The sequence below is a fragment of the Nematolebias whitei genome, chromosome 17, assembly GCF_014905685.2.
Source record: "Nematolebias whitei isolate Nwh7 chromosome 17, NemWhi1, whole genome shotgun sequence".
NCBI lineage: Eukaryota > Metazoa > Chordata > Actinopteri > Cyprinodontiformes > Rivulidae > Nematolebias > Nematolebias whitei.
This window is the reverse complement of record NC_056514.1, coordinates 31892029-31917425: the sequence shown is the minus strand read 5'-3', so window position 1 is coordinate 31917425 and position 25397 is coordinate 31892029. Positions and strand designations below refer to the sequence as shown.

Here is a 25397-nt window from a genome sequence, read left to right as displayed (position 1 = left end):
TCTTGTATACAGATTTTATTTTAGCTTTGATTTAAAGTGTAATTTTTGTTTTGTGATTTGTACATCTGTGGATTAGAATAGAGTTGGAACTAAAGGCTGGATCTCCTGATGCATGCTCAATAATCCAGGTAGAAAAATCCAAAAAAAAGTTAAATCTGGTCCTCTGGACATTCAAAAAACAAAACAACAAAAAAAGTAGAAACGTTTCGTCTTTCATCCGGAAGACTTCCTCAGTCCGAGGTGCTGTTTTCAGCTCAGTCTCTTAAATAGCACCTTCTCAGAGTGGATCAACCAGTTTGCTGCTGACAACTAAAACCAGCTGCTCACATGCTCAAGAAGGACCATCAGCCTAACAATGGATCATTAGCACACTGATGGCTGTTTACTGTTCACAGGGGGCTGAGTGATACTAGCAATCACAGCATTGTAAGAGGGGGACAATTGAACACGGAGGCCTCCACCCCTGTTTAATGATGGACGATAAAGGCTGCATCTCTTCTTTAAACATATTTGAGGGAAATATTGCTGAAAGATCCAGTAATTTTGTCTTTTTATGATTTTCAGCTGAGTTAACTTTAATTAACAGATTATTTAATAAAGTCAAAGTGAAAACAGGATTTTGTGATAAAACCAGCATTTTTTTATTGATTTTTATTCTTCACTGATTTAAAAAAAAAAAAGTTTCCACCCTCCGTCCCGGTTCTCCCACCTGCCAGGGCTCAGAATCCGGCCTTTGTGAGCATGCGAGGCCGAGGTCCGGGCCATGGCCTCGCGTGCTTCAACGAGTCGGCAGCTCGTATGATCCTCCGCGGCGATTAGCTTGCTCAAATTTTGTCGTTGGTCATCAAACAAAAAATGCCTGGACTTCAGCATTGAACACGGTGTTGTCATTGTTTTTAAAATCTTAAAAACAGATCCAGCCGCTCGTCCGAGTTCCAAGAAACTGCAAATGGCGGAGCGGTTGAAAAGTTTCTGAAAGAGATCCAGTGGCTCCTCCCCCTGACCAATCAGTGACCGACAGTGTTCTGACGTCACGTTTAGGTGCCGACTCAGCTAAAAAGTACTGGTTGAATAGTGATCTTTCAGTGGGGAGCTGAGCAGAGCTGGGGCTGAGTAGGAGTGGTGGAAAAGGGGCATATGTCGACTTACATCCCTATTCAGGACAGACTGTCCTCAGCCTACCAAACATCCATCCATCCATCCATTTTCTTTACCCGTTTATTCCATTTTGGGTCACGGGGGTCGCTGGTGCCCATGTCCAGCAATCACTGTGCGAGGGGCGGGGTACACCCTGGATGGGTCGCAGGTCCATCACAGGGCCACATAGAGACAAACGAGACAAACAACCATTCACTCTCTCACTCACACCTAGGGACAATTTAGAGTTACCAATCAGCCTAACATGCATGTTTTTGGTCTGTGGGAGGAAACCGGAGTACCCGGAGAAAACCCACGCATGCACGGAGAGAACATGCAAACTCCACCCAGAAAGGCCCCCGGACCGGGATTTGAACCAGGGACCTGCTCGCTGAGAGGCAGCAGCTCTACCAGTTGCGCCACCGTGCTGCCCCCCTACCAAACATATGCAGATTAAAAAAAGAGAGTCCAGAGGTGGTCTGAGTGAAAAAGTTTTCCATTGCCCATTGAGGACGTTTATAGCTGTACTCAAATGGCATCTAAAATCGAAATGCAAATTTTACAACCAGGCTTGAACTGTGTTTAAAGTTCATATGTCAATACTTTTTTTATTTTAAGACTGAAGTATTCTGTTGTTTCTGCACTCATCGCATGTGACAAATACAAACCAAACAGATTTTTTTAATCAAGGATTAGAACTACTGTGAAAACTTAGCCTTCTTTTCCATTCTCAGTGGCTTGTTTCATTCTTTAATTCTCTGACTTCTATAAACTGCTGCTTCCTCACATTGCAAATCACATCAGCTCTGTATTAACTGTCCATTAGGAGTCCGTGAGTGAAGCCAGGCTAATCCTCCATGTAATTTTCTAAGTGCACTTCTGCTGCAGATAAAAGCACCAGCTGTGCATGATTCAGTATGGTAAAAATTGTATCAATGACAAAGTTAAAACAGTATAAATGTCCTGATGCATGCTCAATAATCCAGGTGGATAAATCTAACAAGGTTGAGTCAGGTCCTTGTTGAAATGTTTCATCTTTTCTCCAAAAGACTTCAGTCTCTTCAGTCAGACTGAAGAAGTCTTTTGGAGAAAAGACGAAACAACTGAAAGGTCTAAACACGCTCCTACCTCCGTCAACAAGATAGCCAGCATGTCTTGTCTCTGGAAGCGAATAGCCAAATGGACCAGGGTGAAGCCGACATCAAACGCAGAGGAGCGATTGAGGAGGTGGACCTCATCAGCTGTGAGCTGTCGGGCGATGTCGCCCCCAGATGACTTGTAGGCTTCAACAGCTGCTAGATCTCCTTCTACAACACCTGCAGCAGAGAGGGGGGAAAACCAGGATGGAGGTTATATTGACATCATAACACACATTATACAGCACAACATGCTAACCATATTTAGTTTTCAAAACCAATCCAGTTCTGATTGGCAAGGTACAAATTAATGTATGCATACTTATTTGTTGCTGGAGTATCAGAGAAACTTAGAATGATTTTCTCCAAACACAACATCCCAGTACATTTCAAACCCAACAGGATTCTCAGACAGAGGCTGGTCCACCTTAAGGACAAAACACCCAAACACAAACAGAGTGGTGTAGTGTGTGCAGTTCAATGCAGCAAGGAATGTCCAGATCTCTACATTGGAGAAACCAAACAGTCACTTCACAGACGCATGGCTCAACTCAGGAGAGCCACCTTTTCAGGACAAGACTCAGCGTTTCACCTACACCTCAAGGATAAGAGATACTCATTTGAGGACCAAAATGTTCACATTTTGGATTGAGAAGACAGTTTGAGAGGGGAGTAAAGGAAGCCATTTATGTAAAACTAGAGAAACCATCTTTAAACTGAGGAGGTTTCAGATTTCAACTTTCTAAAACCTATAATGCTATAAAGGCCTGATACCCAGTTATTTTCCACACCTATCAGGAATTTTATCTATGTGACCATACGGCTCTTCTGTGAATCAGACTAACAAAGACCCTAACGAACTCCTTTTGTGAGGAGTGATAGGGCGATCTGCATATGAATCTAGCTTACCTCAGCTTTATAACTCAAACCCCACACTCTTATGTTCTTTGAACTGAGAAAGCTCCTCGAATGAAAAGCGAAACGTCTTCCGTTACAAAATAAAGTCCTGTTGTTTTTGTCTTGAACTTTTTTGAATTTACCATGTCCTGGATGACTGAGAATCTTCACCAGCATATGCATACTTATAATTCCAAATACTTGGGGTTTCTTATTTAAAACTTCTTCCACAAGACATGGATGTTACCAACACATGTGAATACATTTACAAAAAGCATATACATTTTTTTTTTTTTAAGGACGAGGATTCCTTGGGGGAAAAAGCCCACCACCTTTCATGCAAGGGTTTTAGAAAAAGATATGTTGAGAAGAAACAATGTTGCAGTCGTTTTGGTCAAACCTTGAAACGATCTACTCACCACTGAATTACTTTCAGCTACTAACATGGTTTTAGCTTATTATCTGCAAAACTGACTGCGTTGGAGCCATTACTGTGCAGGCTAATGTCAATTGAATTCACTTCAAATGTTAACCAGTGGTAGATGAACTTTCTGCCCGTTTCATCAAACATGTTCAGTGGATCATGAGATACGACAGTAAAAAAGGCAGACGCACAAACATATGCAGGAAAAACATAAATCGATTTGGCTTTTTGCAGCCAGTCATAACAAGTGCATTAATTTAGCTCTTGGAGCAGTTTCAACTCAAGGTTTCTTGTAAAAGAATCAAGATGCAACAAGGACAGCTGGTCATGTTTAATACACATCACACACATCTCTTCACCGTCAAAATCTATTTACATTAACGTCTGGAAGAAATTAGCAAGAGTTGATTGCACACAAGCTTTAGTATAGTTCTGATGACCTCTAGATGCCTCTAGGGTGTGAGAACAGTCATCACATCAGGCTACAAGCTGAACAAACTGCGCAGTGCAGCTTAAAACTCAGAGCTATCTGATAGCCATGTCAGTCAGAGGACAGGCTCTGCAGATTAGTGTGAGCACCCCCTGCTCTCTCCATTTGGACCCTGTAGTTTTAACATCTGTTATGAGCTAAATGTGCAGCAGCTAGGTGGTACATGGAGAACAGAGGGGGTGGCAACTGTAAACAGACTCTTTTGTGAGGATGTTCTTTCTGCCAGAAAAGAGGAGGGTAAACTGGAGTGAAGCTGGCTCGAGAGCTTCCCATCTCGTGTTGCATATGCTCGGTGACATTTTGCAAACACAGATCCATAAATAGACGCAGAATCATTTTGGCTGGGATGTTCTGCAACAGCAACAATGTCTAAAGACCCGAAATATATAACGGCTGATCGTAGAAATCAAAAAGCTGTTAAAACAATAAATTTATTGACTTAATCTTACATGAAGACATCAAAGTATATAACAACAAAGTCCATGCTCAATAATCCAGGTATACAATCCAACATTTTTCAGTCGGGTCATCTGGAACTGTCCAGATGACCCGACTGAAAAATGTTGTCTCAAAGTATATACTTCACAGTATTGATAATGAAAAACACAGTTTTTAAACATGAACTAGTCTTGATATTTTGTCCATTGGTTTGATTAATCTGTTTGGAATAACAGTAAAATCTGCAACTAAGCAAGCATCTAAAATCAGATATTCTCCATTTTCACATTTTTAAGAGAAAAAAAAAAGTTGTGGGTTTCAAGGGTTGTAAATATTTAATTTAAAAGTACAGGTCAGTGAAAAGTCAGTTTGGTGGAAAAGTACAATGGTATGCAAAAGCGTAGAGTCATCTCCAATTTCTTTAGTTGGTATGCAACTGGGCTGTGAGTCTTGGTAGACTAGTTAGCAACTTAATATTGCAAAAAAAAAAAAAAAACAAGAATTTTCCGTTGCAGGTTCACTGAACTCTTGTTTAAATGTAAATGACCAGCAAGCCGCGTTGCCACGTTTTGGGCGACACGTTTTTGAAAAACGACCGCCCATTTCAAGTTGCACTGTTTGCAAAGCTACATTCTCGGCCATGCACATTATTTTGTTGCCCACCTCAGCAACAACACGTTTTATTTATACTCTGGTAGATTTGATTACAGTGAAGTTTGTCAGCTCCCTTTTCCCTTTCCAAAATTAAGACATTTGACATAAACATATAGTAGATGCAACATGATTAAAAGTGACCAGGTGCTCAGTGCTTAAACATAAATAAAGCTTCTGCATCTTAAGAACAATATAGAAATACCAGGGTAAAATTTGATCAAATGAGACAAGATAAACAATTACAGCGCAGGTGTCAAAATACAGCACTAGTGTTCCTAAGATGGGTTGGAGATACACAGGCAATTTCTCTCTTGAAATAGTGTGTTCTTTGCGACTCACACAAGAAAGTTGAGAACCCCATTAAAGTTGCAAGACAACAACGTGAGTTGCCACCCTTTAAAAGAAGTCAAAACTTTTTCCTTTAGAAAGTATTGTGTCTTGCTGGATATTTATCTTACTTTTTTGACTTTCACTTCAACCATTTTGGAAAGTTTTTAAAAGACAACTCTTCCTTTAGTCCTTCCCTAGTCCCAATCTTTAAGCACACACCATCATTGTCAGGCGTAAGGACTGGATGAAAAATGAGTGAGAAAGAAGCCAGCACTCGAAAGAAAAAGATTCAGGGACTTCAGATACATTAAAAGACAAAAAGAAGGTCTGGTTTCTACAATAGGTAGCAACTAGCAAAGCATAAAAAAAAAAAATCTGGCCCTGTGATGGACTTGCGACCCGTCCAGGGTGTACCCCGCCCCTCGCACAGTGATTGCTGGACATGGGCACCAGTGACCCCCGTGACCCAAAATGGAATAAACGGGTAAAGAAAATGGATGGATGAAAAAAAATCTAGTACCTGTAATTTAAAACATGTCACATTCTCAGTAAGAATAAAACAATTCAGCCACTTATTTTTGTTCCCTGTAGGAAATTTATGAGAATAACAATCTCAAAAGCACATTGCAGAGAACAGGGTAGGAAAGTTTAGAGAAGTATCTCAATACTCCCTTAAAATTCAGCTGCAAAAAAAAAAAAAAGGTATAAAAATAAACAGTTTAAAAGACCAGCCATAAAACAAAAGCTTTGTTATTCTTTCCCTGTTCAGTTTGACCCAAAGAATGTCAAAGAAAACATGACGATACTCCTGATCCCAGCATTGTGTCCACTTTTCCATATTATGAAAGTTGTAAAAGTGTGACAGCATGTTTTGGACCCTGAACAATGTAAAGGAAAGCATTCTTTTCTAAGAAGTCACAGCAGGACAACAACACAAACAGCTTCTATTTCATCACTGATAGAAAGTAACAACTTTACAGCCAAAAATGTTGTTACACAACTTCTGCAAACAAATTCAACCATTATTCGGCTCAGTTTTTGTCACGAGTTGCTCATACTCTTTGGCTGAGGAGACAAAAATTCAGATACGAGACTATTCTTAGCACTTAAGGGGAAAGTGAAGCTCCAGGATGTTGTCCCTCTCTAATCCTATAAACATCACAAGCAACATCAACTTTGAACCATTTAAGTGTTTTCAGGGAAGTGAAATAAAAAAAATTGCCGTCTGTATAATACAAAGAAAATATTACAAAAACAGGGTTTGCTTCCTATTGAGGGAAGCTTGAATCAATGACACTAAAGTGGTTCAAGCTCTGAAACAACAGAAATGGGAGAGGGCGTTCCAGATCGAAGGAAGTGGTCGGCATTGATCAAATTGTGCTGCTCGACTCGAGCACTTCCTCCACTGACAAACACTTTGAGAGAAATAAGCGAACATGACGTGCAAGTCAGCTGACACGGTATGAATTTTAAAAAGCAGCATAATTATTAGGAACTAAATCAGAGAAGGGGATGTAGGTTAAATTAAAAAGGCCCAGAATTCCTTAAACGAATGTGTATTGCCCGCCACTATTCATGACAGTTTTAAACTAAGATGTTGAGAAACGAGGGCGTTTAAGCCAATTTGATAAAACCATAAAAAAAGCATTAAGCACAAATTCATGATATTGCAATTCAACTCATGATCTACTAACGTTAATATGTTTTATTAATGACTGTCGGCTCCAAATTTAAACATAATGTCTGTAAAATTGACAGAGTTGTAACCCTTTTTGTTTGCCAAGACTGCTGTGCTGTAAAGACCATCCTGAACTGGACTGACTCCTAAAGTTATGCAGGTGCATCTAAAAAAACATGAATATTTTGAAAAAGTTCAATTTTTCTTGTCACTCATTTCAGAAAGTGAAACTCATATGATATGGAATTACTCAGAGTGAAATACTTCGTCTTTATTTCTTGTAATTTTGTTGATTATGGTTTATAAATGATGAAGAAACAAATTCAGCATCTCAGAAATTTTCAATATTGTGAAGAGGTTCAATGTTGGAAACAGTGTCACACCCTAATCAACTAATTAACTCCTGAGACGTGAGCTTCAAATGTCTAATTCCTAAAATGTAATTAATTTTCTGAGACACTGAATTTTGATTACCGGTACCTATATGCCATAGTCATCAAAATTACAAGAAATAAAGGCTTGAAATATTTCACTCCATGTGAAATGAATCTATGCAATATAAAATTTCACTTTCTGAAATGACTGGAAAAAATATGAACTTTTTCAGATGCACCTGCAATTGTAGATGTCAACCAAATTTCTTGTTTTTGTCTTCAGCAGTGGGTGATTAGAAGTAAAAAACATTTAAAAACAAAGTCTCACAGTGACATAACAGCTACTCCCGACAGTAAACTGTGAAGTGCAATCGGTGCAATCAGTGCAAAGGTCACGAGTGTACTGCTGATCACATGCTGCCTTCCTGCTTTCTTTTGTTGACAGTTTCTCATAATTTGTCAAGGCTATTTTTGTCTCTGGGAGGCCCACGGTCAGAACATAGGGGCCACTGTTTACCGGGTGTGTTGACTCACAGCCAGAAGAGACTCTGGTCCACAAGCTCCAGTCTCATTGCTCAGCCCAGACGGCTCATTCATCCACACCAGCTGGGAAGCACTCACCCCCTCTCAGGTTCTCAACGATGCTCTCAGTGGCACATCAAGAGCAGAAGGGCCTTGGCAGTTGGATCAGCTTTTTGAGTCTTACTTGTGCTGCTATTTATAATAATCATCACCCACCGCCGAAGGCAAAAGGCAGCGCAACCACGTTATTGTCCATGTCTGTGTTCGTTTGTCTGTACTGTTTGCAAAATATCTCATGAAGCACAGAACAAATATCAATGACGCTTCAGAAACATCAATCATTGAACTGACCTTTACAAATGATTAAATTTTGGGAGTTGACTCAATTCAAGATGGCCACCACAGCTAATTGACCTTAGCCGATACAAAATTGGCTACACTTCAGTGAATTTTACAGATACTGAGCTAAAGTTTGATGAGGTAGCAGCTGAGCACCATTCACCACACATACTCTGAGGGTGTAATATTGCATGAGAAAGTGCATAATGTTATTTTTGCTTTATTTTTTTTAAATGAACTAAGCCAATTTAATCATTTTTAAGTCTTTCCATTAATAGTACCAGTATTACAAAAAGTGCAAACACTTACCAGCACAGGCACTGAGAAACAGCCAATCTGTTTTCCTCATTCGGTTTCTAATCTGCTTCAGCTTCTTGAAGTCCACCTCCTGCTCCTCTTTGCTCATGGCTCCAGCTGCCAGCTCTATCCTCTGGAAGTCCATCTTGACACGGTCCTCCCTTTTTGCCATAGGAGGGGATCTCCTTTGGCTCTGGCTTCCACTGCAGCCGCCCCTCCGTCGAGCCACATCCTGCTCAATGATCAGGGGAGCGGACTCGGCAGAGTCTGGCAGTTCTAGGGACTCCTGGTTGTTGGGCTTGGGGAGGTCACACAGAACACATTTTGTAGTTCTGGGCAAGTTCTGGTAAGTGCATGCTGTACAAGTCCAGTGCTGCTGGTGGGTGTTGAGTCTGTTCCTGTCGTTATACTCCTCACACGTATCCACAGGGGAGTGGACAGCAGGACGGCAGCCTGAAGACTGAGGGGACTCTGTGGGGCTACTTGTCCTGGGGCGCTGGCACAGACACTGCGTGCAGCGAATGGCACGTGGCCAGTTGAGATAGGTGCACATCTGACATGACCACTTATTGGCAATCTCAGCCATGCTGGCAGACCTGACTCTGGGTCTAGCACTGGAGTCAGGACAGATGAGAAGACTGCTTCCACTCTCAGTTCTTGGAGGGTCCCATTCTAGACTGGGATCCAGATCTGGACTATTTTTATAAGGCTCTTCCGTGATGATGGGACCCCTCAGCCTCGACGCACAGCACATTGTACACTTGAATGCAGAAGGCCAGTTCTCATAGGTGCAATAGTCGCAGGCCCACTTCACCCGCGGCTCCGTCATTGTGGGTAGCTTGTATTCCTGGTGGGTTGAATCCAGACAAAGACTTATCACTTTAAGCACAGAAATTGGTGTTTAAAAATACCCATCCCCATGTGGGCCCTTTGGTTACATGAAAGACAGTTTAAAAATTACACTCTGAACAAATAAACACAGAACACTTATTCTAAATAAATAAATATATATATATCTATATCTATATATATATAAACTGTATTAACATTGTATAAAAATGAAAAAAAGTAGTGGTTGTTGATGATTACATAAATGGTCCTTGGAAACTGGGAGTTTTATTTCTAAAATAAATGATCCATAAGATACAGACAGTGACTCATTTATATTTAAAATAAAAAGTGGGCCAAGAGCAAAGCCATGCAGTACGCCTGAAATAATATAAATAACATTTCTCAATGGAAACACTTTGTTCACAACTTAAAATATATGATTTAAATCACGGTAGGAATAACTTTAGATGGCAATTCAAAATATCATGGTCAAAAGTAAAGTTTAAATGTCAAAAGCTTAAAGTTTAAATGTCAAAAGTATTTTTAGGTCCTGTATTCAATTATTTTAACCCTAGCCAAGCAAATATTTGACCTGTTAAAACAAACAAAAATAAATCAACAGTTTCTGTAGAATGATGACGACAAAAATCGAACTTTAAAAGGATGCGATTTCTTTTTTCTAAATGCTACATTATCTGATGAGTCCCCACGTTTTTAATTCTCTGATATCATAGTGCTTCAATACAGAAAACAGCTAGTCATATGGTTTTAGTCGTTTTTGAAAGAAACTGGCAGCTAGCGAGTTTAATGTGATAGAAACTGCACATTCCCTGTATTAATTAAGCAACGATACAGAGTGTGAATAACATCATTTGTTTCACATGACTGGTGCATTTTTTACGGATGTTCCAGTCTTTAGCCTAAGCTAAGTAGCTAACTAGCATGCTAACCTCGTAGCTAACATTACACTACACTGTCAACTAACAGCTCTTAAATATTAATGCAGAAAACATTGAACAATTTTGAACATTAAAAGAAAAAAAATTGCAACGCCTTACCTTTCGTGACTGTGTTCGTCTCAAATGCTGCGGAAAACCACAACAAACCCTTCTTGCCCAGCCACCCCTCCCTACCCACCTCCTTCTCCTCCTCCTCCTCCGGCACAATCAAACCTTTCCCAATCCGTATTGTTTGGACTCCTTCGGTTGCTCACATGTTTACTTTTACGGACACAATAATCTTTAGCGGAACAAGACAAGCCTTACGAGGCTTCCGAAGTTCTCAAATTATGGTACAATTCCGCCGCTCTTCATAGTTTACGCTGCCTCGGTCTAGTTTAATGGCGACGACAGCAACACCAGCGAGAAGCAGAGCCAAAATAAACGCTAGCTAGCCTTCGTCACCAATCATCTGGGCGAGCTCGCGATATGATTGGATGAGCGAGAGCAGCGTGGTGCCTTCAGGAGTCATCGGAATTTTTTAAACCACTGTGAAATTCCATAACTACCAAAAAAAAAAAAAAAAAAACAGTTTTAGCGTTGATACTTGTTTTTCTTTTCTTGTTTGTGATTTTAGTTTGTTACTTTTCACAAGTATCCAGTCAAAACTCAGCAACACCTTTTGTGGTTTGTGTACAGAGAATGCGTTATGAAAAGCAAACAAATACAAAAATTAAAAATAAAATAAATAACATCTAAAAAGTCCAAGTACCAGGTAAATATTTGCATAATGTACTTTGAAACTCTTTGCCAGTCCAGAATTACTTAAATTTTCAATTCAATTTCTTTATATATCACAACAGAAGTCATATTGGGCTCTATGTTTTACAACCCTAGTAATTTTAAATTGTTTGTACATAGACAGCAACAGCAACAGCAACAACAATAATAATAATGATAATAACAATAATAATAATAATGCATGTGTTTATGTTAGTAAAATCATTTAAGGGACATTCAGTTCATTCAACCTTTATTTGGACAGGTTAATCCCAATGAGCCTCAATACCTTTGACCTGTGATTTGAGATATCACTTAATACTTCATTCACCCTTTTATACAGGTTAATCCCATTGAGCCTCAAGGACTCATTTAAATTCAAATTCAAAAATGAATGACTAGCAGAAGCTTAATTACAATTATCAACAGACATGTTGGATATACATTAAGATTTTAACAGGATGTCACTTTAAAACATGTCAAATGAATATTCTCACTAGTAAAATCTGTGTGCTATACATCCAAAATGCCATTTTCTTCTCATATTAGTTCTGTTTCTGGTATGTGTGGTGGTTATTCTACAGGGGGCAATGTAATTGTGGACATCTGGGTTTATGTTACTAGAATATCAATTGTTCAAATGGTTGCATTATAATGCAAATCAGCATTTCCTGATGCATGTTCAATAATCCAGGTAGAAAAATCTAACATGATTCAATTAAGTCCTTTTATCCAACAAACTTCTTCAGTTTGAGGGGCTGCAAGCAATCTTAGCCTATTAACATCACCTTTGCACTTGTTGATCCACAGTGCTGTTTACTGAATTTGCTTGCAGCTCCTCAGACTGAAGAATTCTTTTAGCTAAAAGACAAAACTTTTCAACAAAGAAAAACCCATCCAGAGGACCTGACTCAACCTTGTTAGAAAATCAAAATAGTTTGAGATCTTTGAGACATTGATTGTGGATGGGATGAACGCTTTTTATTTTGTAATAACTAGTCTGTAAATGTACTACCTGTATAGCCATAAAATGTTAAAACAGTCTTTTGTACGATTTTAAGGATTTTATATTTAATCAAAACTACTTTCCATGTGAAATAAAATCTTACTGGTTGAAATTAAACCCATTACCAATTAAACCTGTACAGTCAGGTACTGGAAAAAAAAAGGCAATACAGGTTTACAATGACCCAACTCATCCACTGCAACCATTATTCAGGTTGGTACCATCTGGCAGAAGACTCCTGGTTCCTTTAGCAAAGAAAAATGGGTACAAAAAGTCATTTGTTCCCTCTGCGGTGAATGTACAAGGTCCTATTTAAACGCAGCCTCACATAACAAACTACTGTCTGCTGGGATGTTTCCATATTTTAATGTATCGTGTATCTTAGAATGGTTTTAACTGAATGTTTTAAATTGATGTAGCAAAGTTTGGTTTTAAAGTTTTTTTAATCACTTTTTTATTTTTTTTATTTTATTTTGTTTTTATAAGCCAGATGTCAAAGACAAATCTCCATTTCATTGAATGTTATGGACAATAAAGTTGAATTGATTGATTGATTATAATATATATATATATATATTGTTTTTCCGACTAGTAAGAATATCATTATCACCAGAACAAAAAAAATATGAAGCTATATGTGTTGTATGGTAGGACGTGTGTGATTATATGCTACACGATTTTGCCATACTAATTTGACTCCGCCCTAATCAGCGTGTTGCTTCACCGGCTGTCAAAACGTGCTGCTGGGAAACATGGCTGTCCCCCGGAAGGTGGGAGGAAGGTTCGCCGTCGGGAAGCTTCAGGAGCGAGCGTTGGAAGGCTGCTGGTTAGCGACATTGGCTGCGTTTTTCAACAAACAAATCAGAAAACATTACCAGAACATCCTTTGGAGGTTTGGCATAAACTGGTGTGTGAATGGATCGAAATGGCGCATCAGGTAGGAGATTCAGAGGATGACATGAATGTTGAGGAGTGGACACCAGTCAGAGGTGGGAGAGGGAAAGGTAAGGAAGGTGACAGAGGCAAGATGGAGGGCAGGGCAGTGTCTGAAAGCCAAGGAAATAAAAGAGGATTAGAAGCGAATAGTTCAGATGAGGATAGAGTGACTCGTAGGAAAATGGTGAGGGAGGAAGTCAAGATAATATTAAGATTCAACAAAGAGGATGAACAGGGAAACATTAGCCCTATTTTTCTATCAAAAGAAATAAAAAAGAAAATAGGAGAGGTAGAAATGGCTAAAATACTGAGAGATGGAAACCTAATGATAATTTGTAAAACAGAGGAGCAAAAAAATAAAGCATTAAAAATTGAAAACATTTGCAAAAAGACAATAACAGAAAGAACGGTGGTAGGAGAGAACAAAACTTTTAAGGGAGTGATTACAGGTATACCAACTGATGAGGATTTGGAAAAAATAAAACGAAGCATTGCAGGAGCACAGGTTACAAATATAAAAAGAATGTTAAAAACAGTCAATGGAGAAAGAGTGGCAAGCATGTCCGTCTTATTAGAGTTTGCAGATGATGTGTTACCGGAAAAAATCAAAATAGGATACATGAGCTTTCCAGTCAGGCCTTTTATTCCTCCTCCACTCCGCTGCTACAAGTGCCAGCGTTATGGACATGTGGCGGCGGTGTGTAGAGGGAAGCAGAGGTGTCCCAAGTGTGGAGAGGAACACAGATATGAAGAATGTAGGGAAGAAGCTCAAGAAAAGTGTTGCAACTGTGGGGGACAGCACAGAGTCAATTATGGAGGATGTGAGGTGAGGAAGAGGGCCGTACAAATCCAACAGATTAAGATAACCAAAAACATAAGCTATGCTGAAGCAGTCAAGAATGTGCAAGGACCAAAAACAAGAGAAACAGCTCAAATAAAGAATCAAACCCCACAACAAAATAATCAACCAGAAGAAAACATTTCAATGTCAACGGAGAAACTTATTCTATTTATGGCATACGTTATCAATTGTACTGATCAGGTTAAACACAAGACAGAGAAGATTAAAATAATTGTGAGAGGCGCTGAAAAATTCTTGGGATTTAAAGAGATGTCATGGGAAAATATAAACAAAAGACTGGAAACAGAAGGGAAGTCAGGAAACCTCAATGACAAAAACATATGATAATACTACAATGGAACGCACGAAGTTTATTAGCAAATGGGCAAGAATTTAAAGCATATATAGATGGATTTGATAATAAACCAGAAATCATATGCATACAAGAGACATGGTTAAAATCAAATTTGGAGTTCGTCATCAAAGGATATAATTGCATAAGAAGAGATAGACAGGAAGGAAATGGAGGAGGATGTGGAACATTCATAAAACAAGGAATTCAATATCAAATATTAAAAAAAGGAACAGAATTAGAATACATAATAGTGGAAATATGGGGAGATGAAGGAAAGTATAAGATCATAAATTTCTATAACCCATGCAAGGCACTGTCACTTGAAGTGATGGAGGAGGTATTAGAATATGTGGATGGGAAAGTGGTGTGGTGTGGGGACTTTAATGCACATAGTACTTTTTGGGGGAAAAGTAATGATAGAAATGGACAAATAATGGAAGAAGTAATAGAAAATAAAAACCTTGTATGTGTTAATGATGGGAGGGGAACAAGAGTAAATGTTAGAACAGGAGCAGAATCAGCAATCGATCTTACATTTGTGTCAAATTCATTAGCTGGTGTTTGTATGTGGGATATTGATAAAAGCACAGTAATGGGTAGTGATCATTATCCTATCAAAATTTCAATAGGCATAAAACCAGAAAATAACAAAGTAGAAGGAAATAGAAAGTTACTATTTAATAAAGCAGACTGGAATAAATTCAAATATCTTACTGATAAAGAGCTACAACAAATAGATCTTTCAATGGATAGTAATAGTATAAATGTTGGTATAAGCAAGGTTATACAGGAAGCTACAGAACATTCAATAAAAAAAGGTGGAAGAACGAGCGAAAAGAAAATAGTACCTTGGTGGACAATTGAATGTAACAAAGCCATAAAGACAAGAAATAAAGCATTTAAAACATTAAAAACAAATCATAATTATCAGAACTTCATTGAATATAAAAGAAAACAAGCAATGGTAAGAAAAATAGTAAAGAATGCAAAAAGGGAATATTGGAGAAACTTTTGTAATACTATAGGAAAAGAAACAAAAATTGAAAAAATCTGGAAAATGATCAAAAGAATGAATGGGATCAAAAAAGAATATGGATATCCAGTATTAAAAGTAGATGGCACAGAAATGGTAAATAATAAAGAAAAAGCTGAAATACTAGCAACAACATTCAGTAAAATTCATAGTTCCAATAATATTAGTAATGAAGGAATGAGAGGGAGGGAAACAACAAAGTTAAAATACAAAGATTTAATGGAAAATATGGAAGAAACTGATAATTTATTGAACGAACCCTTTCAAAAAGCAGAACTAAATCGAGTACTCAGGAAAACAAAACAAACAGCACCTGGAAAAGATCAGATATGGTACACCATGATAGACCACCTTAGTGACAAATCCAAAGAAATAATTTTAGAACTATACAACAAAGTCTGGGAAGAGGGGGAACTACCACAAAGCTGGAAAGAAGCAGTCATCGTACCAATAGCAAAACCAGGAAAGGATCATACAAAGCCGGAAAATTACAGACCAATCGCACTAACATCAAATATATGTAAAATAATGGAAAAAATGATTAATGATAGACTAACGTATTATTTGAATAGTAAGGGATACATATCTAAACATCAAAGTGGTTTTAGAAAAGGGAGAAACACCAATGATGCAACATTACAGTTAGAGCACGAGATCAGGAGAGCACAGATAAATAAAGAAAGTGTGGTGGCTGTATTCTTTGACATAGAAAAGGCATACGATATGTTATGGGTTGAAGGATTATTAATTAAAATGTACAAACTAGGAATTAACGGAAGAATGTTTAGATGGATACAAAACTTTTTAACAAAAAGATCAATACAAGTAAAAATACAACAAGAATATTCAAAGAAATATTTTGTGGAAAATGGAACACCGCAGGGGAGTATTATAAGTCCATTATTGTTTTCCATAATGATAAATGATGTGTTTTCAGTGATTGAGAAGGGGGTGGAATGTTCGTTATTTGCAGATGATGGAACCATTTGGAAAAGAGGGAAAAATATAAAGTTCACTGTGAAAAAAATACAAGATGCTATATTAAAAATTGAGAAATGGGCAAATGAGTGGGGATTCAAATTCTCAGTGGACAAAACTAAAGTAATGGTATTTACACAGAAAAGAACAACAGAAGAGTTTAAATTGAAATTATATAATCAAGAACTAGAGCAAGTTAAATGCATAAAATATCTGGGTATATGGTTTGATGAGAAAATAATATGGAATGTACATATACAAAAGATTATTGATAAATGTAAAAAAGTCTTAAACATTATGAGATGCTTAGCTGGGAATGAATGGGGTGCAGATAGGACTGCATTAAAGCGAATATATACAGGACTTATCAGATCAAATATGGATTATGGTTGTGCAATTTATGGATCAGCAGCAAAAACACATTTGGAGAAACTGGACAAAATACAACACCAAGCATTAAGACTATGTACAGGAGCATTCAAAACCACCCCAACAGCAGCACTTGGAGTAGAAATGGGAGAAATGCCGTTAGCAATAAGACGAGAACAACTAGCAATAAACTACTGGATCAATCTTAAAGGAAATAACCCGGAACACCCAACATTAGATATTTTAAAACCAAGCTGGGAGAAAGAGAAGAAAGAGACAAGAAGCTTTGGATGGATAATAGACCAGAAAACAAAAGAAATGCAAATACACAACTTAGACATCAGCCCAGTAGTACCATTACCAACAATACCACCCTGGATTCTCCCAAATGCAACTGTTGACTTGACACTCATGGACAAGAAAAAAGACAGGAGATTTATTTTTAATTCATATACAGTACAGGACTATATCAATAACTACTATAACTATATACAGATTTATACAGATGCATCAAGAACATCAGAGAAAGTAGGAGTGTCATATGTAATACCAGAATTCAACATAGAAGTAAGGAAAAGAATCACAAATGAAGTATCCGTGTACACAGGGGAGATGTTGGCAGTATTATTGGCAGTGCAGTGGGTGGAAGAAACAAGACCGTTAAAAACAATCATTTGTTCAGACTCAAGCTCAACACTCATCAGTTTACAAAATAGTCATTCAGATAGCCGACCGGACATTTTACTAGAACTACAACAAACATTATTCAGAATACAAATGATGGGACTGACAGTGATATTTTTATGGACACCAGCACATATAGGGATCAGAGGAAATGAAGCAGCAGACAGGGCAGCAAAAGCAGCAACAAAAGATCAAATCAACTTCACAATATCTATCAGCAAATCAGAAGTAAGAACTATAGTGAAACAAAAACTAAAGGGAAAATGGCAAAAACAATGGGAAGAAGAGCACAAAGGAAGATGGTACTACAGAATTCAGAGACAAGTGGGAGAAATGAGAACAGGAGGGAGGAACAGAAGAGAAGAAAGACTAATAACCAGATTAAGATTTGGACACACCAGCCTTAACAATACACTACACAATATTCAAAAACATGATACAGGACAATGTGAACACTGTGGACAGGAGGAAACAATAGCACATGTCATTTTGGTCTGTCAGAAATATGAACATCACAGAAGGCGCATGATAGAACAATTAGGGAAAATCAAAGAAACATTTAGTATAATAAATATATTGCAAAAGGAAATAACAAGTAAAAGTATTCGAATCATTATACATTTTTTTAGAAACACAAAATTAGAAAAGAGAATATAAACATGTAGACATAAAGCCATTTTGATCCACACTCCATACCAGTAGGTGGCGGTAATGCACACCTTCCGTTGTTTGCCAACCGCCATAAAACTCCATTAAGAAGAAGAAGAAGATGGCTGTCCCCCTGCGCCGGTTACATCATGTTTCGCTCCACGTTAACAACGGACAAAAGTTAGCTTACGACCTCGTCTCCAAATATAATTTCAACTTATTTGCCACGAGGATAACCGACAGGTCCAGGCAGGTTGCTTTCAGGAAAGGAGCGGCGGTTTTCGTGGTGAATGAAGGCCCGGGATGTGAGGAGGCGGGTAGGCGGGACGGCGTAGCCCCCAAACATCCCGCAGATCTACACCGAGCCAAGCAGCGTAATTCCCCGTCGTGTCTTTACGATGTCCACCCTCACCACCCGGTGGACTCTGTCAGCAACGTGTGCTTCGAGGTGGAGGATGTGGAAAGGTCGTTCAAGGTTCTCCGCCATCTGGGCTGCAGTTTCCTGGTGCCTCCCACGACTGTGGAGGACAAGGACGGTGCCGTCACCTACTCGGTGGTGAAGTCGATCGTGGGGAACGTGTGCCACACGCTGATCGACAAGACCAAATATGAGGGGGTCTTCCTGCCCGGGTTTAATGCCACGGACAGTGACTGGAGCGTGGAAGAAGAAGACGAGCCTTGTCCTGTCACACATTTTGATCACATAACTTACGCCTGTCCCAGGAAATCAACCCACCAAGTCATGCAGTGGTATGAGAAACTCTTTGGCTCCCAGAGGTTTTTCATTGGGAGGTAAGACACTGTTAGTGATTTAATCAAATCAACCCGTGTTTTGTTTCTTCTGACCAAAACGTTTTGATCTTTTTGCAGCAATGAAGATGTGGATGAAGGCTTTGTGGTGAACCAGGAGGGCGTCGGACTACGACTCACTGCCATGCAGTTCTGGAAATGCAGCGAAGCGGGCATCGCTCTGCCCTTCGTGCACCAGAAAGAGCCCGACTGCAAGTTTGTCATTGCGGAATCACTCCCTCATCAAGGTCAAACTCAAATCTTTTCAGATGTGTTCATTTATAAGGTCGTAATGTTTGCCCCCCCTCTTTTCTAGATGACGGATTTCATCTGTTTTTGCCTTTTGCTATCCAAACCAACATGGCCCTGTGTCAAACCAACCAACTGCTGCTACGCTGGTAGAGAGCAGAATTCACGATTGATCAATCACTGCAAGGCATTCAAGTAAAAGCAGCAAAGTGGCCTCAGACCATCACACTACCACTACCGTGTTTGACTGTGGATGTGATGTTCTTCTCTTGAAATGCAGTTTTACACCAGATATAACGGGACACAAATCTTATTAAAACGTTCCAGTTTTGTCTCAGTAGTCCACAGACTATTTCCCCAAAAGTCTTGGGGATGATTAAGATGTATTTTTGACAAATGTCAGAGTACTTGGTGTTTGACTTGAACCCCCCCTCCCCACATATGGAAGACATTTTTGCAGTTCTCTGATTGTTTAATCATGACTGAGTTGAGTGAGGCCTGTAGTGATGTAGATGTCATTGTGGGACCTCCTGAACAAGTTGTCAAAGTGCTTTTGAAGTAATTTTGGTCAACTACTCATGGGAAGAAGGGTTGTAAGCTCAATCATCCACAGTGGTTAAATCGTGTCATCTGGACTAGTTTCTTTAAGGGAGAAATGTTTCGTCCCCATCCAGAGGACTTCCTCAGTCTACGGCCTGCCAACCAGATCGGTCCCATAGGTATCCTTCACTGCTGTGTTTCAAGCCATCCTCGTTGAAACCTCAAAAGTGGACTTTTAACACAACCATCCAAAACAATCACCATATACAACAAATGTTTTAGGCCAGGTGGTAGAGGTGATTACTTTTTCACACAGAGCCTGCTTGATTTGAATAGGTTTTTTTTTTTTTTTCTTTTAATAAATTAAATAATCATTTTAAAACTGCCTTTTCATGCTTAGGCCTGTCGCAATAAACAATAAATCAATTAATCGCATGATAAATGAAAATTATCAACCTCATTTTCATTTATCAGCTTTATCGTTTCTTCGTCTCTCTCTCTCTTTACTGAAGACACTGGATGATAAAAAGTTCAACTCCGGTGCTCTTCACTGACCCCTCCCTTTCTCTTTTCTCTTTAAAATTAATTTTAACCGTACAAAATCGCGTTTTTGGATCGTTTAAAGCAGCTAAGCTACAAGCTAAGCTAATAGGCTGACCTCGGGAGGAAAAAACCTCCGTCTTGTCGAAGCTCCAAAATTCACGGTTGAAACCCGTGCCTTAGTGTAAAAAGTTGTTTTTCTCTGTAAAAAGAAGCTGAGAACTTGTTTACTGATTTTTAATTAAAAGTTTGTGTGAAAAGTGCTATGCTAAAGAGCTCAAACCACACCGAGCATCTACCATTTTGAGAACCGAAGAGAGACAGCCCATGTCGCGTCAAGGGGCCTCCCTCCCATTTTTCTTAAAAAGACACGCTGCTCGCTCCCTCACTATCCATCCTTCAGTTCAAACTGTCTTAAACTGCCATCCGGTGATCGATAAAAGGTACTGCACGCAAAACAACTTAAACGTTTTTTCTTAAATTTGACAATAATTACTAATTATTGTCAAATTTCAAACAATATTATCGTTTATCGCAATAATTTCTGAGACAATTAATCGCCCAGGAAAATTTGTTATCGTGACAGGCCTATTCATGCTCAATAATCCAGGTAGAAAAATCCAACAAAGTTCAGTCCTGTCCTCTGGACGGTTTCTCAAAATTTGCCTTTTGCATTTACTCATGTTGTCTTTGTTCGATATTAAAGTTTGTTTGCTTTAAAAAATTAAAAAATAACTCACCAAAATAGAGGAAATCTATAAAGTGGTAAAAACTTTCTTATGGCACATCAAAGTTCATGCTCAATAATCCAGGTAAAAAAAAAAACAACAAAGTTCAGTCAGGTCCTCTGGACGTCTTCTTCGTTTTGTTGAGACGTTTTGTCCTTCATCCAAAAGACTTCATCAGTCCGAGGAGCCACAACAAACTCAGTCCCAAAAGCAGCATGGCCACATAACGGGCCAACCAGTTTGCTGGTTGACTTGACTTAACATTGGATTTTTTTTTCCTGGATTATTGAGCATGAACTTTCATGTTTTGAACCACTTTGGCTATGGTTGCCTCAGAGGAGTCGAAGTGGGAGAGGACAGGCCCCAGAAACCATCTTCATCAAACTGGTTGGCCCACTATGCGAGTGTGCTGCTTGTGGGACTCAGTTTGTTGTGGCTCTTTGGACTGATGAAGTCCTTTGTATTAAGGACGAAACGTCTCGACGAAACAAAGAAACTTTCCAGACTTAACTTTGTTGGGTTTCTTATGGCACACTTTTCTATGTTTTATGACATGAAAACTCACAATTGCACCATCGATATTTGTTTTATTTTAGGTCGCAACCAGGTCGACACCTTCTTGGAGCAGCACCAGGCAGCGGGGATCCAGCACATTGGGCTCTACACCAACAACATAGTCTCCACTGCCAATGGGATGGCTGAAGCTGGTGTCCAATTCTTCTCCCCTCCTCCTGCCTACTACACACAGGTTGGAACTGAATGAGCCTTTGATTATAATTAACAGCATTCCAGTGATTAGGATCATTATCTTGTATGCAAACCATCATGGTATGCCCTTTTGTTCACTTGCTGTCTGCTGTGACAGATTGGAAAACAGCAGGAAATAGAGGAGGCAGGACACAGCCCTCAGACGCTGTCGCAGCATGGGATTCTTCTGGATACAGACCTGCACCAGGACCCCTCATCTCGGGGAGATCGCAGCGAAAACAAAAAGTGAGATGCAATCAGAAGCTCCAGTGTCTCCCATTATCTTAACCTTTACCACAATACATCACAAAATACCTATAAATGTGTTGACGCATCAATTTTATAATTTCAAAATAAAAGCTTGTGGAAGCAGATGCTCGTTTATCGTTGTGTGTCTTGACCTTTCTGTTGCGTTTGCAGATATCTTCTTCAGGTGTTCACCAAGCCCATATTTGCTGAGGACACCTTCTTCCTGGAGCTGATAGAGAGAAGAGGAGCAACGGGCTTTGGCGAGGGCAACATCCGGGCGCTGTGGAGGTCCGTGCACGCGTACATGGAGAACGAACGGAAGGATGCAGACGGAGAGGGATCTGCAAAAGCTGTGCAATCTGCTCAATAACGGTCCACCTTTTTACTGTAGGTTTAACTTAATGCACATCATTGTTACAGTGTCTGTTTTGGAGACGATATGCAAAACGTTGAAAATAAATTTACTTGTACTGTTTATAAACTTGCAATCATATGATGCACTACACAAAAAATACGTAACATTATGCTACTGTGCCTGAAATGTTCTATCAAAGTGAGTCACTGGGTTTAAAGAATGTGTTTCTCATTACTTTAACTGTTCCTCGACCAATCTGCTGCTCACATCAGACAGTGTTCGTTATCTTCACAGTTTGAGCAGTGTTTACAGCTCAATCTTTTTTTTTTTAGCACAAGATAATATTAGTCTAAAACACCAGCATGAAAGGCAGTGAGCGATGTGCGTTCATTCAAGGTCTTTTATTGTGTGAATGTTTATGAAGCATTCACACTATTGTGATCTGTTTTTCCTCCGTATGTTTTTCAGCATCTTTCTCGTTCCACAATTTTGCGCTATTTCAACAAATCGTATATCAAAACGTTCAGGAGAAGGGTGCTATGACTTTTGGTACTGGTGCAACTTTAGCTTTTTGAAACATTTAGCCTTTTCTGCCACTTTTTTCTCTTAAGAAATGAATTGAACTTATTTTACATCCTTCATATCTTTAGATCTGTTTACAACCTTTTACTGCTCCTTTCACATTTTGTTCCAGTTCAGCTTCTTTCAGCTTCCTTTAGCAATTATTTTTTCAGCTATTTTCAGATAATTTCAGCTGGTTTTGGATCCTTTTAGATTCTTTCTGCTAACATTTTTGTGCTTCTAACCTATTTCTGATCATTTCAGCTTGTTATGCTCTTTTCAGCTTATTTATGCAAGTTTCTGCTATTTCAGCTACTATTAGGCTGTTTTACGCTAATTTTAGCCTTTTCAGCTAATTCCACATTTTCTGCACTCATTTAAACATTTTTCGACCTAATTTATGAAAAGTGTGCTCTCTCTACTTTCTTCTAGTAATTTAAGCTTCTTTCTGCCTTTTGTTTAAAACTACTTTTCAGCTTTTTTTTGGTTGTTAATCTCAACTTCTTCTTTTTTCCAGATAATTTCTAATTCTTTGCACTCAATTCTGCTTTTTTAAGCCTAACTGGGCAAATTCTTTCTGATTTCTTCTGGTAATTTAATCTTGTTCTACCTTTTCAGTTAACTTGACTTTTTTAAGCTAATTTCAGCTGTTTTCTGTTAAATTCAAGTTTTTGTGGTAATTTCTGCTACTTTCAGCCCAATTAACTTCTACTAATTTCAGCTTGTTATGCTCCTTTCAGCTTATTTATGCTACTTTAAGTTATTTCAGCTACTATTTTGCTGTTTTATGCTAATTTTATCTTTTTCAACTAATTCCACAATTTTGAGCAAATTTCAGCTCTTTCTGCTTCCTTCTGGTATTTTAAGCTTCTTTCTGCCTTTTCAGCTACTTATTTGTTTTGCTAATTTAAGCTTTTTTAGCTCATTTCCTAATTTTTGTGCTCATTTCTGCTTATTTAAACCCAATTCAGCAAATATGTTTTTTCTGTTTTCTTCTGCTAATTCAAGCTTGTTCTTCCATTTCAGCTACAGTTCAGCATGTTTTGAGCTAATTTCAGCCGTTTCTCAGCAAGTTTTTCTGCCATATATTCACACTGCATTTGTGCAGGAAATGCAATTTCTCTACTTTTAAGTTCTGAGTGTAGGATCTGTTTGTTTTTTATAATGCACTTTTTGTCAACTTTTAGCACAAGTATTTAAATTACCAATTCAGAACCAAAAGAAAGTTGTAATAGTATTTAACTGGTGAACAGCGGCATGATCTTCCAATAAGAGTTTTAATTTTCTTTCAACTCTTGCACTGATCTTGGTCGCTCGTTGTTTGCAGTTAACCCATCCAGACGGTCCTCACTGAACCGTTGCTGGACAAACAGCTGCTCCTCTTTCAGACACAGAGGAGAGTTTTAGCAATCTGCACCGTTTGGCAAAGACTTGGCATTAGAGCCCTCGGAGATGTGCCAGATCAATTAACTTGACTATAAACATCACGGGGGAGGATTAGCTGGATAGATGGAAAGCAATGAAACTTAGATTTGAGTTCCATAAAAGCCAAATGCTCAGTTTTGAATCTGCTGATTGGAAGTGGCAGCACCCCACTGAGTTACAACAGAACAGCTGTTTTAAACTTGTGTATTTCTGCTGTTTTACTTGTTTTGATCCAGAGAAAGGTTTGTAAGCTCAATCATCCAGGTAGATAAATACAAAAAAAAGGTTAAATCGTGTCATCTGAAATGTTTCTCCCTAAAAGAAACTTGTCCAGATGATGTGATTGAACCTTTTTTGTACTTATTTTGTTGTAATGATTGGCCTTTTGAACAAACTAAAATGTCGTGTGTTTGTTCTCTCAGATAGATTTACACTCTTGATTTAACTCCATTGAATGAAAGTTTTAGCAAAGTTGCTGTATTTGTTTGAAATATAACTAGTTTTTCCATGTGATGAGTGAGGATTAGCTGTTATAGTTGAGAAGGGTGGCTCCTGTAAGAGGAGTTCTTTAACCATCTGCCTCTAAGTACAGATGGCATTCAGCAGGTGGGGGGGGGGGGGTCTATTAAAGACAGCAAGCTAAAGTCAAGCTATTAAAATTAAACAAATATAAGAAAATCAAGCCATTGCCTCCACAGATTAAGAATCTATCATGGATATATATTTAGTGGATACTGCCCCCTATGGTTTTTAGAGTCGCAACACACACAGACAAACCTGAAACATGTACCACAGAGAAAATGTGATTATCTGCATCCTAAAGAGTACAACACTGCCCTAGTGTGAAAGATAAATCTTGGGTTGCCGTTTACACAAAGAAAGCAGACAGTCTAAAACCTAGTGGGACCGTATGGGTGAGATTAGAAGAACACAACAGATGTTACTCCTTGATTAACAATTTGTTTGCCAGGGGTGAGTCTAAAGCTCCCACCCAGACCCTGATGAGGCCAAGTGCAGCGAAAAGTCTCTTAATTTACTGCATGTGATGTTAGGACTTGTTGTCCTTAAAGCCACTTGCTCTACAGTTCATACATTGTTT

The 25397-nt window shown here is 38.7% G+C and overlaps 2 protein-coding genes across 2 annotated transcripts in view; one reads left to right on the top strand and one right to left on the bottom strand.

Moving 5' to 3' along the window:
* zranb1a (zinc finger, RAN-binding domain containing 1a) overlaps positions 1–10946 on the bottom strand; it is a 29946-nt gene extending 19000 nt beyond the window's left edge. Inside the window, exons 1-3 of the mRNA XM_037691489.1 lie at positions 10606–10946; positions 8729–9563; positions 2266–2453 (exon numbers count right to left, since the gene is read on the bottom strand). Coding sequence (XP_037547417.1) covers positions 2266–2453; positions 8729–9545 — 1005 coding nt within the window. The 5' untranslated portion in view covers positions 9546–9563; positions 10606–10946. The remainder of the gene's footprint in view (positions 1–2265; positions 2454–8728; positions 9564–10605) is intronic.
* Positions 10947–18236: 7290 nt separating this feature from the next.
* Positions 18237–22388, top strand: hpdl (4-hydroxyphenylpyruvate dioxygenase-like). Its single transcript, XM_037691490.1, has 5 exons — positions 18237–18907; positions 18986–19152; positions 21558–21709; positions 21827–21954; positions 22129–22388. The coding sequence occupies exons 1-5, from the start codon at positions 18237–18239 to the stop codon at positions 22325–22327; spliced, it is 1317 nt and encodes a 438-aa protein (XP_037547418.1). The 3' UTR covers positions 22328–22388.
* The last annotated feature ends 3009 nt before the right edge of the window (positions 22389–25397 follow it).

What these genes read in the sequence shown, in the direction of transcription:
- hpdl (XM_037691490.1), top strand. Translation starts at nt 18,237, where the DNA reads ATGGCTGTCCCCCTGCGCCGGTTACATCATGTTTCGCTCCACGTTAAC. An exon ending in CTCCTGCCTACTACACACAG is followed by an intron (nt 21,710 to 21,826) that starts GTTGGAACTGAA and finishes CTGCTGTGACAG; the next exon opens with ATTGGAAAACAGCAGGAAAT. An exon ending in GATCGCAGCGAAAACAAAAA is followed by an intron (nt 21,955 to 22,128) that starts GTGAGATGCAAT and finishes TTGCGTTTGCAG; the next exon opens with ATATCTTCTTCAGGTGTTCA.